The 13,231-nt window shown below is 45.8% G+C and overlaps 2 protein-coding genes across 3 annotated transcripts in view; one reads left to right on the top strand and one right to left on the bottom strand.

Moving 5' to 3' along the window:
• COG4 (component of oligomeric golgi complex 4) overlaps positions 1-13,231 on the top strand; it is a 371,279-nt gene that overhangs the window by 209,926 nt on the left and 148,122 nt on the right. The window lies entirely within an intron of this gene.
• Positions 1-13,231, bottom strand: part of WDR59 (WD repeat domain 59) — a 50,233-nt gene that overhangs the window by 11,885 nt on the left and 25,117 nt on the right. For both annotated transcript variants that reach the window (XR_014185140.1, XM_082062732.1), the window contains exons 13-18: positions 12,107-12,231; positions 11,109-11,273; positions 10,196-10,291; positions 8,644-8,800; positions 7,484-7,553; positions 7,047-7,200 (exon numbers count right to left, since the gene is read on the bottom strand). Coding sequence is in view for 1 of the 2 variants with exons in the window: in XM_082062732.1 (XP_081918858.1) it covers positions 7,047-7,200; positions 7,484-7,553; positions 8,644-8,800; positions 10,196-10,291; positions 11,109-11,273; positions 12,107-12,231 (767 nt within the window). In the remaining variant the exon portion in view is untranslated. The remainder of the gene's footprint in view (positions 1-7,046; positions 7,201-7,483; positions 7,554-8,643; positions 8,801-10,195; positions 10,292-11,108; positions 11,274-12,106; positions 12,232-13,231) is intronic.

Raw genomic sequence — 13,231 nt, 5'->3', positions numbered from 1 at the left:
GGGCAGCCAAATGCCACCTACTATGTGCAGCAAGGAGCTGCTGACGCTGTCAAAACCAAGACTTGAGCAAAGCTTGGGAGCCCCAGTACAATGACATGCCTTCAGGGCAAGAGCTCAGGCACTGTCCTGCAAGGGCTACCAGGCTTCCCACAACAAAAGCTGTTCTTTGTGCTGTTTCGGAGCAGGTGTTTGAACACAGGTTTGCAGACGCAGAACCACAGTCTGCAGGTCTGTCGCCAAGGGATTTTAGAGCTTGGCAGGTAATCTGGAGAGCAACTTGCCACCTCCCGACCATCTGTAAGCCAGCTGCCCCGGAACCTGCAGCCGATGGAGAGCTTCTTCTGATCGAGGCAGCTTCTCTGCCCTGTCATCGGGAACAGATTCAACCTGCTCCTGCCCGCTGCAAGAGCAGACTGAAGAAGCATCCCAACAGGCATTTCAAAGACTAAAAACATGGACAACACATATCACTTTCCACAGGTAATTCAGTCACTTTTTTTTTTTTTTTGAGAAGGACAACAAATGAGGATGAGAATGGAAAAGAGATCCCATGAATGGTTTCCTCTGCTTGCTGTTAGCATATCACCAGACACATGAAGACATTAAATGTATCAGAACCCCCTGAAAACTTGGACTCACAGTGAAATCTTCCCGTTTTCTTCCTCCTGGCACTGGCCTATTGTACTGGCAAAAAGGGAAGCCCTAATTCTTTACTGGTGCAGCTCCAGGAGCAGAGGCAGTCAACAGCCATATGCCCTGACAGTACTACATTTCCACGATCCCTATTCCTGCCCCTTGAGTTGTAATAGAAGAAAATAATAAAGCATATGTACAGTCACCATTAAAAATGTCTGCTTTTTACAATTCAGGTATGCCTTAGCTACAGCAAAAAAGTGTTAGAAAAAACTACAATCAGAAGTATGAGAACCATCATGGTAGAGCTCATCACCACTGACAGCAGAAGCTCTACTTTGAATCAAACATTTGGTGGCCTTAATTACAGGAGTAGCTCTCCACCAGGCAGTATTTGAGCACTTTTAATAGGGATTACCAGAGACAAGGAGAGCTCTAGCTTGGGTCTGTCTGGCCAAGGTCCCTACCACCAGGTTTCTCTCTCCCTTCTGCTTCACCTCTTCTCCCAGGAAAAGCTCCCACTATGGTTCTATCAAAAGTTGTCCCTGAGGCTCATGGGCATTAGGGTAGAACAGAAAACACATCTCTTCCCAGGCGCTGAAGCACGGGTCATGGAGGGGAGCAGGGAACACAATGGTTGGAGCTGAAGCAAAAATCAACATGCGTGCACCAAGCTAACTATTGAGAGCTGAAGGTCAAAGACGCGGGTCTTCTGCTCTGCCCCCTATATTTCTAGCTCTTTCTGCAGCCTAGAATCCACACCAAAGAGAACTGCATCTACTCAGCTGCTCCTGAGAGCTTAAGGAGAGGAAGAAAAGAAAGAAAATAGCTACAGTGACAGCAAATTAAGACTCATCAGTTCCTCAGAGCACCAGAAGGAAAGAAACCAGAGCATTTATGACAATCATGGGGTTGGAGGTGACAGCGGGGAACAGCACTGAATAATGACTAAAAAAGCCAGCCTGCACCTGCACTACCATACCCAAGGCTGTAATTTGCTGCAATCTGAGGTGATAACGATGGCAGTAAATGGGTTACATGTAGAAACAGACGGCCCAAGAATAAGCCACCAACTGCTTCGTAGCAACCACCATCATCACTGCATACTCAGCAGAAGTAGTTACAAAACGCTGCGTGCCTGCTGGAAAGGATGCTGCACAGTCAGGTGTGTGTCTCTGGATCCTGCTGAGACAGGCAGTGCTCTAAGTACCATCGTGAAATGTAAAGCACCTGTTTTGCACAAGCATATGCAAAATTTCAGGGTTCGTAGTATAAACTGGTGTTCGTGGGGCAAAGGGAAAGGTTGCGGGCAGTAGGGAACAGACTTGATGCTGAAGATTAAGCTGCAATATTTACAAAATAAAGAGTTAAACCTGCTCGAGGTCAGGTTCAAGTTGCTTCTAATATTATTTTTTAAATAAAATTTTAAAATTGCTGCCTCTCTGCAGAAAGCTACACTCCTTTATTCTGAACAACTGCCTACAGATTAACTCCCCCATGCATGTCATGCAGCACTGCCTGGATTTTCTCTTCAAAATAATCAACATTTACTATTTCTAGCATCTCCCACAGTACAAGGCAACTTCCACAAAGGAGCTGAAAAATACGAAGCACTTTTGAATCAAGCGCTCCACCACGGGAATATTTCTTTATCGCTTCCATCAATGAATAGCTGGCATCTGCCCTGAAGCGCAGGTATTGCTGGAGCAGAGGCTAGTCATTACCTAGAAAGAATGAAGAATTATTCCTCCTTCCAGACTTGCTAAGCTCCTGCTTCCCTGTGCACCTTGAGCAATGCTGAGCTCTCCTTCCAGAAGGAAGCACCTGGTCTGCAGAAATAATCGACACCTCTCTCCGTGCATGCCTGCGCCTTCGCCTTGGGCACTACAGCCCACATTGGAGAGCGTGACTGGCCTGTTCTAAAGGCTATCCACAAATACAATCAATCCTTCAGGGTTTGGGCTAATCCATGTATCATTTTTAAGTATATGTTACACAAAATTATAACATTATCACATTGCTACTTGCTCCTCTTTCCAAGCCAGTGGTAAGGGAATTAAACTGTGGCCCTTTGTGCACCACAATCTACCACACCACAAGCTGGCAGGTTCCTTGCTTGGTTTTCTTTCTTCCTTTCAGACTGTTCCTGATCCAATACAGAAATTCATTTCTTGCCTCCGCTGCTCACATTTCTTTATTAGCTCTTGGAAAAAAAGCCTTGATGGAGTCAAGTAAATGACTTCTGGTTTCTTTCACCTATTATTTGCTAGTATAGTCTTAGAGCCGTTGTAATTAGGAAGGCTTGATCCTATTACACCAAGTTAAATTAGGTGTTACAGGATCCTATTTTATTCCCTGCTGTCTTATCAAGAGACAGCATGAAGGACAGCAGCTGTAAAAAAAACCCAGTTGTTCACACAGACGTTAAGAAAGATCTGAAGAGATCATCTTTAAATTGAAATGGAGTTTTCCAAGCTCTGCCTATGCTTGGCAGATCAGTGATGAGATAGTAATTGCCCAAAATTACAGCACAGCTTGAGCTACACTGATATCATCAAGATGTTCACATGAATGATGTTCATGTGAGGGACATATGGACCTGACTAATGGAAAGGACTGTCAAAGCCATCTTGGAAGGGCAGGTGCCAGGAGGAGGCTGGAAGTGCAACCACTCAAGCTGAATGCAGGGTGCTGCAATTCCAAGGGCTGGGAGACCACAAATTAAGGAGAAATTCTACTTGTTGCTCCAGGAAATAAGACTTTATGGTGCATTGCACTGAGAATAGGGAGCTCATTTTAATGAGATGACAGGTCGTTGTCAGCAACTCAACCACTCTGTTTCTTCCACAGCTCTTAAGGGATCCCCACTCTCCTGCAAGGCTTCATCTTTTTCAGAAGTGAGGTGCTCTAATGTCAGTCTCAGCAGCCAGCTGATGATGCATAATAATCATTGAGGTCCTCTGCAGAGGACACCCTCTGTTGCTTAGAGGTTGATCCTTTCTTACACCTCAAACTACCCCTTGGCATCCTTTCCTGACTGCTTGGCCAGGTAAAACAGGCATCTGGTAGGTCAGGATTCGTACCCTGCAAACTAGTGTCTGCTCCTGAGCGCTTACACGTGCGTTCACTCTTACTGAAGCCCTAGGCCCTGTGTGGAGTGCGATTCCCCGACCTGTGTGTAGGTTACTCAAAGGCAGGCAGGTGGCATTTTATTCTTGGGCCCTTGGGCAGAAGACAGGATTATATCAAGGACAGTATTAGCACAGCACACAGTACCGGGAAGTCGTTAATTGCTTGTATGGACCAACGTCGCCGAGCAGAGCGAGGAGACATCTGTATGTGAAAACGTTATACCCAGGAAAAGGGAAGAAAGACACCAAGAAAATTAAAGACAAAGGTAAACAAACTGAAATGAAAAGTGCCCTGAACCAGCAGAGTAAAAGATACTGTTCCCAACGGTTCTGTTACACAATGAACAGTTGCAAACCATGATCCCCACTTTCATCCACACACAATTGTATTATACAACATTACCTATGGCCCTGGCAAAGCGAGGGCTACTGTGCCTGTGCCCCACACCAGCCTCTGTGGAAAACTTCGGCAACCACAAATCTGAATAAAGTGTTCCACACAGAGTTGTGTTACTGCAAGAAGCACTGAACTGCTTCATGTGACCTTGTTCATATCATGAATTGACAGCAGAGCAGAGGACAATGTCCTAGTGCCCCACATGCCAGGTTCCTACTCTAACCAGTTTTACTCCTCGTGGCTGAAGAGGAAGGCAGCTAAGTGTAAACTGCATCATTTTTAACACAGCTGTCCAAGTGCCATGGCACAGAGATCTGCAGGAGCTAAATAAACATTCCTGCTTATTCAGATATCCCTTTAACATCCAGCATCTTCCAGGACTTCATTGACTGGAACCTGCTGTAACTGTTCACTTTCATTTTCAAATAATAAAAGCCATATGCAAGGATATTAGAAGGGATGTAGAGACTCTTCTACTTGGCAGGGCCATATGGAAATTGTCATGATGGGTTGAGGAACTCATTCAGGCTGAGTGAGCAATCAAACTCTCCGATTGACTATGCAGAATAGCTCCAAAGTAGGCTTTCATTATGAACCTGCAGACATCTCATTAAGTACTCAAAGCAGTATTATAGCAACAATAAATGGAATCTCTCAAAGCACATTACTGTGCACTCACTTGAAAAAGAAATTTCTGTTCTAGTTCTGTAAGAGTCAATACAATAAAAAGGATTATGTTGTGTGCAATGTATTTTACATCTCTTCCTGGCTGATGAGAGGCAGTCAGGACCATCAGCCATGCCTTCAGCATCTCCCTTCCCTTGCCTCTCGCTGTTGGGAGAACCCTGCAGTGAGGGAGCTGAAGCTGACTGCAGGGCCCCACAGAAAGAGAAGACGACCACAGCCTTGTGCTACGGGTTCCTCCACCAGGCTTCACGAGGAGAAACGGGTTAGTTGAAGGAAATTTGGTCTAGTGGAGAAGCAGTGAAACTAAGCTCAGTGCCCCCAGAAAGTGCTGCTCTCCTGTGGGCAGCCACTGCTGCCAGCCTGCGCTCTGGTGCTGTGAGCCCGAGGGCTCTGCAGCCAGGAGATAACCTGAGGGATGACCTGCGAAACAGCGGCTTCCCAGCCCTGCCAAAGTCCCTGATGGGAAGCACGAGGACACCGCTGTCACCACCCCTGTGTACAGCTGTCCCTCAGGCAGGGCTGAGCTGTCTCCAGGTCCCCAACGGCATGACCTTCTAACTGGGGGGAGAAAACCACAGTCATGCACCCACTTCAAGAGAAATCCAGGCTTGAAATACTGATGGCATTGCCATGGTACAGATACAGCTTCTCCTTTCTGCTGACTACTATTCTTTAGTGAGTTTTTTTGAGGAGTTAAAAAGAGGGGGGAAGAAAGGAGAAGTGTGCATGCATGAATAAAAAGTGAGAAAGATATATATATATATATGTGTGTCTGTATATAAATATATATATTAACATTAAAATGAGCACAGAAAGGCTCAGTGCCAGATTTAGTTTCATTTTTTTTAACTGTTGGGTTCAGCAGCTCCCCTGCCTTTATGGGAATACAACGTATTTCCTGTCTAGCAACGGGCAAATTCCATTTGTTTGCTAATGGCAGCGATGCCAGTTGTTGCTACATGGCATTTAAATACCTGGTTATCACTGACAAATTCAGTTTGGGGGCCGTTACGTAACATGAGAATTTAACACGCAAAATTTCAATCTTTGTTTAATGCAAATATAAAATCCAAGCTTCAGAGCAGGGAACTAACTAAACTGAGGCCAGGGTTTTTAAAATCCTCACGATGACATAAAAATATGCAGCATTGATCTAACAGAGCCCATGATATCAACTCCTGAAGAACTGGAAAACCTTTGCTGAAGGGAGGTACAATTTTTTTGGTTTTTAAACCATTTTATCTGCAAGAACATTTGAGCTATCTCCATGCTAGGGCTCTTACGCTTCTTCCAACCCAGTGTGTGAGAAGATAACTGGACAGGGGGAAGGAGAACACATTAATTTTCTCTGGCTTTCAGCAGACGTGGCTACAGACATACTTTGTTCTCTTGATTTCCCCCCCTGACAAAAATCTTGTCACCATCAATACAAGGGCTGGGGAGACAGGTCACATGAAATTGCACCAAGCTGCTTCCACATGTTATTTTTAGCCTTGTCTGTCATCTTAGAGAGCTGTGTGTCAGAGACAAGCACGCTGCAGAGGACAGGGGTAACTCTTTAAATACATTCTCCTGCAAAGACTAGAACAGGCTGTAATTCTTGTACCACAAAGGAAACAATCCTACTCTCCTCCAAAGCCTTGCTTGTTAACAGCAACAACAGCAAGACCTGCACCTAAACCAGAAGTATGTGGATTGAAAGAATGTTGGAGAATCACATAGGAATGAATTTTGTTTAAAAAAAAAAATATCCAAAGGATCACATATCCCTGAAAGAGATACCTGTAACAGAAATAACCAAACATACCCCATTGATCCAGGAGAGGTTGTCAGTAAGCTGCAGAGAGCCACAACCCTTTGCAGTTATATACATCAGGGAGTCCCAAGAAAAACAGAGCTGCCTACACATACGTACCTGGAAACTACAGCTTCTTAAGTGTGAGATTGTAAACCTATGTAATGCAAAGGGAGACTAGAGAGAGATCAAAATAAGCAGGTCAAATGCTAGAGAGGATCAGTAAAGAAGATACTAATAGGGCATAAATCCACTTGACATTTTTACAGGGCTGCCTGTAAAAAAGATGCCTTCTTGAGAGGAATATGAAGCTTCTGTTACTAGCAATGCCCACAACTATATGAAAAAAATACAGATCACAAAAACTGAAGTGTTAGGAAAGGCATTTTGGTCTGGTACTTACCCTCTCTTTGTAGTAGAAGGAGCTAATGGAGACCTGCTCCTTCTCGCTGCGTGTCGGACTCCCACTGTACAAACGCAGATTGCCTGGAGTCTCTGTGCGGATCTTCATGGGAGTAATGAGGCCGCTATGGTATGCTGACAAGGCTGACAGGGACCTGGAAGCATGGGATCACACTTTCAGGAGCTTTCACCCACCACATTGCCCTGGAGGCTCACATCAACATCTTCACGAACCAAGGTGTGAGCAATGTTTCAGGTGGTGTTGAAGGAAGGCATCTTGGCTCAGGGCCAGCAACATAAGGGACTAGCCTCTCTGTGTCGAGGGCGCAGCGAACACTAGAGGTCAGTGCTTTCTGAGGGTCAGTAGCTCCAGTGGAGGGTGTGATTTTCTCCTGCCCATGACAGCAGCACACCTCCAATGTGACACCGGGTACTCACCGGGGTGTGGGCTCTGTTGGGGACACCGCACGGTGCATGGTCATGGGTCTTGTGAAGTACACCAGGTACCCTGAAGAGATAGGACACGGCATAAAGATCACACAAGGAGGAGGAGGTTACCCGTGGTGGTTTACACAGGGAAATCTGGTTGTTTAAAGTAGAGTGAGGGGGCTGGATGCCCATCTACCACCCTGAGCACTTGTAAACTACAAGCAGACAATCTCATTTTCTTAACCCAAATACATTCCCTGCAAGCCCATTAAAGAGCATGTTTGGTTGAGATGATTGTCTTTAAAGCATCAACTCAAGCGGCTTACAGAGGCTAGAGAAAAGACAGCAAAAGAAAATGAGCTAATATGTAACTCATGTTTTAACTCTGCACCAGAACTTGTCATCCCAGAGGCAAGGTGATGTTCACCAGGTTTCCAAGCCTATTCAATGCAATACTACTCTGTTTCACTTTTGCTGGGAAGTTGGCGATGCCTGTATGAAAAGCAGTTTTCAAAACATACTCAAACTGGGATGCAGTCAGGTCTGGAGGAGGTACGTTTGCATCTGAAACAGCTCAGTGGAACTTAAAAAATAGGTTAAGGTCTGAGTGAAATCTGTTGTGGACGATCTTTGCACTGTATGCTTTCCGTGAAACCTGGACATGATTGTACCTCATCTACCATTTTGGAGAAGTTTCCCAATAATCTTGGGAAAGCTATTTCAGACAACAGAAAGTGTGCAGAATGAGAAAAAAGTGGTTAGTAGCACAAATATGGCTTCAGCAAGGGGTAAGTTCAACCCCAAATGACTGGAACTTTGGGAAGACTGAGCACCAGAATATGTCCAGCAGTTTGATGCTGGTAGGAGAGAACTAGGCAAGGAAAACAGTTATTCCCAGTCTTTTGTAAAAGAGAGGTCTGACTATGCCTCTGGCACGTCACAAGTCCTGGATTTCCAAATCCTACAATCCCACATGCACCATCAACTTCAAACAGTTGCTAACTAGTTTAATTGTCTGTAAATTTATCACATCACTACTTTAATACCATTTCTTACTCATCGCATGGCAGTGACCAAAGTCTCATCTTGTTCAGAGGCAAGAGTTCCCCAAGATATTAAGAGGACTGTTCCCTGGGGAGCTGTTGTAACATATCAGCAATGGGGCTAACCTGCACCACAGAACCTGGCTCCAGAGGTCCGTGGAAATGGGATGTTAGAGTCCTGGTAGGAGCCATAGGCATTGGAGACCCGGGCGAACGTGGGCAAGGGGGGTGTTACCGAGTTGGACAAAGCGTAGGGATTGCTGGACGTGCTGTCCTCTTGGTTCTGAAACAGAAGTTACTCAAGGTCACACTCCTGCTGCCACAGGAAGGAAACCCAGCTGGAGCACAAGAGATCACGGTGCCAAGGAGCCTCACAGAAGGTTCTCGGCCTTTGAGCCAGAGCAGATCGAGCACAGACCATGGTTACTGCTCTGCTGCAAAGGCACTTGCAAGCACATTTACCTTTGAGGGAATGACTTCTCTGGCTGCTTGTCCACAGATTTCCCTCTCACCACAGCCATGTTGAAATACAGAGTTCAACTTTGGGTGAAACACTGGGAAAGTCTACAGAAAATATGACCTTCGGACTCCGGATATGACTGTCAACACAGGGAGCTGAGCTAAACCTGATAACCTCAATGATGCAAGTGAGACAAAGTCTCCTTAAATAGGAATATCACACAACTGAGGGGGGTCAAATGCAGATTAGGAGTCTGGAAGTGAGGAACACAGGTGGTGTGAAATACTGGACTTCAGGCCTATCCATAGGAATTTTGGCAGAAATCTGCATTTATCTGGATAAAAAGTAACACAGCTTAGCTTTAAAGCTTGAGTCATCAGACTTCCATACAATAGAGAAAATTCCCACTCTTAAACATTCCTATTGAAACCAAGCAGAATTAAGCCTTCCCATATAAAAAAAAAAAAAGCCCTTTATTTGTGATGAATAAACAAAAACTCTTGCAAAAGAAACCTGAGAAGACTCTCCAATCCTTTCCTGAATGCTAAAGCACCCACTCCAGTACACTTCACCCACACAAAGACCTAATACCTGACACTGGGATGCTGAGTAGGTATCACATCTCTCTCAGCTAAGGGCAGTGACTTGGATTTATCTGCAGTATTATGTCTACAAAACCCTAGCACAAGGCTTCAGAAAAAACAGACTTTCCCAGCTTTTTTTTTTTTTTTTTAAGGGAAGAAAACAAAGATCCTAGAATAGGACTAGCAGGATCTTTGACTAGAACTGAGGAGGTGAGGACATCTGCCACTACCTTTCAGACAAGAATGAATCCATCAGCTCCCTGAGGCCTCTTATCTTCTCTCACAGATGATAACCATGCCCTGGCACTCAGTGAGACACGCTCAGAGCTGGGAAGTACCAGGCACCACTAAGACGCTCCAATCCCCAGTCATTCCTGCTAACCTGAATATCAGTGACATGCAGAGTTCCCCAAAGCAGCAAACCCTCAGGGCCTGATTTTCAGAAACAAAACACATCTAATCATCCATTCTGTCTTCTTCAACATTAACCAGAAGTGCTTACACAAATGTAACGGCCAGTCACAGGGGTCTATTTACATGGCTAATGAGGCCAGACTCTCACTGCAGAGTCAGAAGTGTGGGATGTGGGAGAAGACAACAAACTAGGGCAGAAAGCCCATGCAGCTCTCCATACCACAACAGACTCCAGCCAGGAGACCAGCTGACGCAGGCAGGGCTCCAGGCAGCTCTGGTTCCGCTTCACTTTCTGCAGAGAAGTGTCTTTCAGTATCTGGAATACATACAAGATGCAGCTTGAATCATGGTTACATCCACACCTTCCTCACATCCTTTTTTGTCTACAGAGCAGCTAGGAGGCTAAGGCACCAAAGACATCCTGTAGCATCCACTGGAGCCACACTGACCCATTGGTGTGCTGTCTGCTTTGAGGAATGGCTGTGAGCTTTGATCAGAGCACTCAAGGTTTACTTAGATTCAGTACACTCTGAACCAGAATTTGGGCTCCTACACTACTGTAGCCCACATGTTCCATAACCGTTTGTGGCAAATTGAATCAGTTTTTTTTCTTTTTTCCAGGAAGGAACCCAAATTCATTCATCTACTTGCTGCTGGGGAAGGGATTTCATCAGCAATAGGAATTCCTACACCAGATGACCAAACACCTGGTCTGGAATTAGCAGGACCCATGTAAAAAGTCCCCTCACTTTTGAAACAGTTTGTGGAGGAGAGCAGGAAGCAACACCCCAGCTCAAAAAATATGATCTTTCTGCAGCTGGATGCTTAGCTGGCCATTTTGTCTATTATAAAGTTGGGGGCAACTGCATGAGGAGATGGATGCCAGGGATCCTTACACAACATGCATCACACAGAAATGCAGTAGCAGTGCAGAAACCATGTTCAAAATGTGGAGGAAGGCAAATACTGGGCTGCAAGCCCAACAAAAACCTCATCCTAGGAGCTCCACAAGGTATCAGTTTGAAGTGACAACTGGTCTTCAGCAAGGTCAGATGTTTTACTGTGTCAATAATCTAAACATCAAAAGTCCAGCATCTGTATATTTATAAAGACAGTGTACAGTCCCCACACACCTTCAGCAGCTTTGCCTTCATGGAGGCGGTGATTGAGGTCGGGTTGATGAACTGGAAGGACGGTGCAGCATTATTGGGATACTGGACAGGGAACATCACCAGCATCCTGACTCTGTGGTTGCCGCAGTGCACTGACACCGTACAGCTGCGACTCACTGCATCCATCTGCGTGAAGAAAAGCAATTGCTCTGTAGTTAGATCTCCAAGGACCTTTAAGCTTCCAGTGGCTTAAATTCATGCTGAGGGGTGGATTCTTCTACACACACGGAAGACGAAGTCATGCTATTCTCAAGGGCAGTAAACACAGTGACAGCAAAAAACCCCAGGCAGATCCGAACAGACTCAGCTCATACCAGCAGACTACCAGTCCAGCATCGTAGCATCTGGAGACCACAGCCAGCCCACACTGGGCCCAAATCAGGCTCTGCTCCCCACAGCCACTGCACCCCAGCCCACTGCACAGAGAGCTCCAGGCCCACGCATGTTCTGAGATCATATACCACTGGGTCAGAAAACTACCTCAGGATCATGCCATGAGCTGTGGAGCTACCAGGGTGGGGAAAGGAGACAGGCAGCTGCCTCACACCTCCCATTCCAGCACATTGCTGTGCCTCCAGAGGAGCATTCGGCATGCAAGGGAGATGCCAAAACTGAGGGAGAGTGTGTAGACAAGGAGGGCTCAGCAGATGGGGTTCAGAAACAACTGAAATGAGATCAGCTACATGTAGTGCAACAAGTCACTTTTCACTCTAGACAAAGAGAAAAACATTGTCCAGCCTTCTCAGGAGCAGTGCCAGTGGTGAAATACTTCTCTCACTCCCAGTGTCTGGGATTATCCTCTTTCCTACTACCCGTGGCCAAAAGGATCTCTGCAGCTCAAAATAAACCTTGTTTACAGACAGCAGTCACTGCAGCAAAGAAGGTTCCCCTCAAAAAGCTCCGATGAGCCAGGTCACCCGGATCCCCTGTTAACAAGCCAGCAAAAGGAAACTCTCTACCTCCACGTTGACATTTCGGATCTGCACGTTGATCAGAGAAAACTCCTGCTGCAGTGTTTGAGGCAGCCCCAGCTGGTCCGTTTTCTTTCCCACCAGGGGGTCATTCAGAAAATCTTCTTTTAAGGCTGACAGGAAAAATGGAGAACAGGTTGAGACACGCTGTAACAGACAGATGTTTGACAAGCAATGCCAAGAGGCAGCCAAGACAGCAGGCTTCCCTCTGCTCTTCTTCTACACGAGGAGGTATGAGTTTTATCTGGAAAAGACCTGTGAGCTAGAGAGTCTCAGCTGTGGTTTAGAAGCAGGCTTGAGCTGTGCTCTTCAAAAAAACAAACCTGTCTGCACACAGGTTTCCCAGGAAGGTTACAGAAGCTGCTTGTACCTCGTACAGCCCTAAATGGTCTGTCTCTACTCATTGGAGACCCTTTCTCCTCCCTGTACAGAATGGCCAGAGTCACAAACAGCTGAACTGGAGCCTCTCAGTTCAGAGGGAAAGAACCGCTGCCAAAGCAGTCTCCAGGAGGAGCTCTGGCCTTGGGACTCACACCCCAGCACTCTTGGCTTTCAGAAAGCACTTCCAAAGTGTAATAAGGCTTTGTGAGAGAGAACAGGGTATTTCTGGCCCTATGAGAGGCTTAATTCATTTGTAGCAGCCATGTGCATTTAACATTGCCAAACACTCTGGTGCTTTAATGGCCTTTAAAGAATCATCTAAGTGCTGGGTCTAGCTGTCCAGTTTCACTCTCAACAGTTTTCAGGAGGACAATAACCCCTGAAGGCCACAGTACATTTAAAAAGCTAGGCAAGCGCTGCAGGACACAACGAATTATGGTTAAGATAGCGAACTTGACTGAGTTTCAGAAGAACTGGTCCCTGCCCGTGGTCATGCCTGGCTTCTGCCGTGTACGCCCATTAGGACAGGGGCAGCTGAAGGGCGTTTTGCTGTGGCACCACTTCCTAAGAAGATCAAATACATCTTTTAAGATGGTTCCAAGGACACAAGAGAAGTCATGATTATGCAGCTGTGAGTCTTGTATTGCAACATCACATTCCACAGACTATTCCTAGCAAAAAAAATAAATGAAAAGAAATGCAAAAAGCTGTCTTTTTATAGGCATTTGCCTA

Source organism: Streptopelia decaocto (assembly GCF_964273445.1).
Source record: "Streptopelia decaocto genome assembly, chromosome: 11".
In the NCBI taxonomy this organism is placed as follows: domain Eukaryota; kingdom Metazoa; phylum Chordata; class Aves; order Columbiformes; family Columbidae; genus Streptopelia; species Streptopelia decaocto.
Note: the sequence above shows the minus strand (reverse complement) of the source record. Positions and strands in the feature narration are given on the sequence as shown.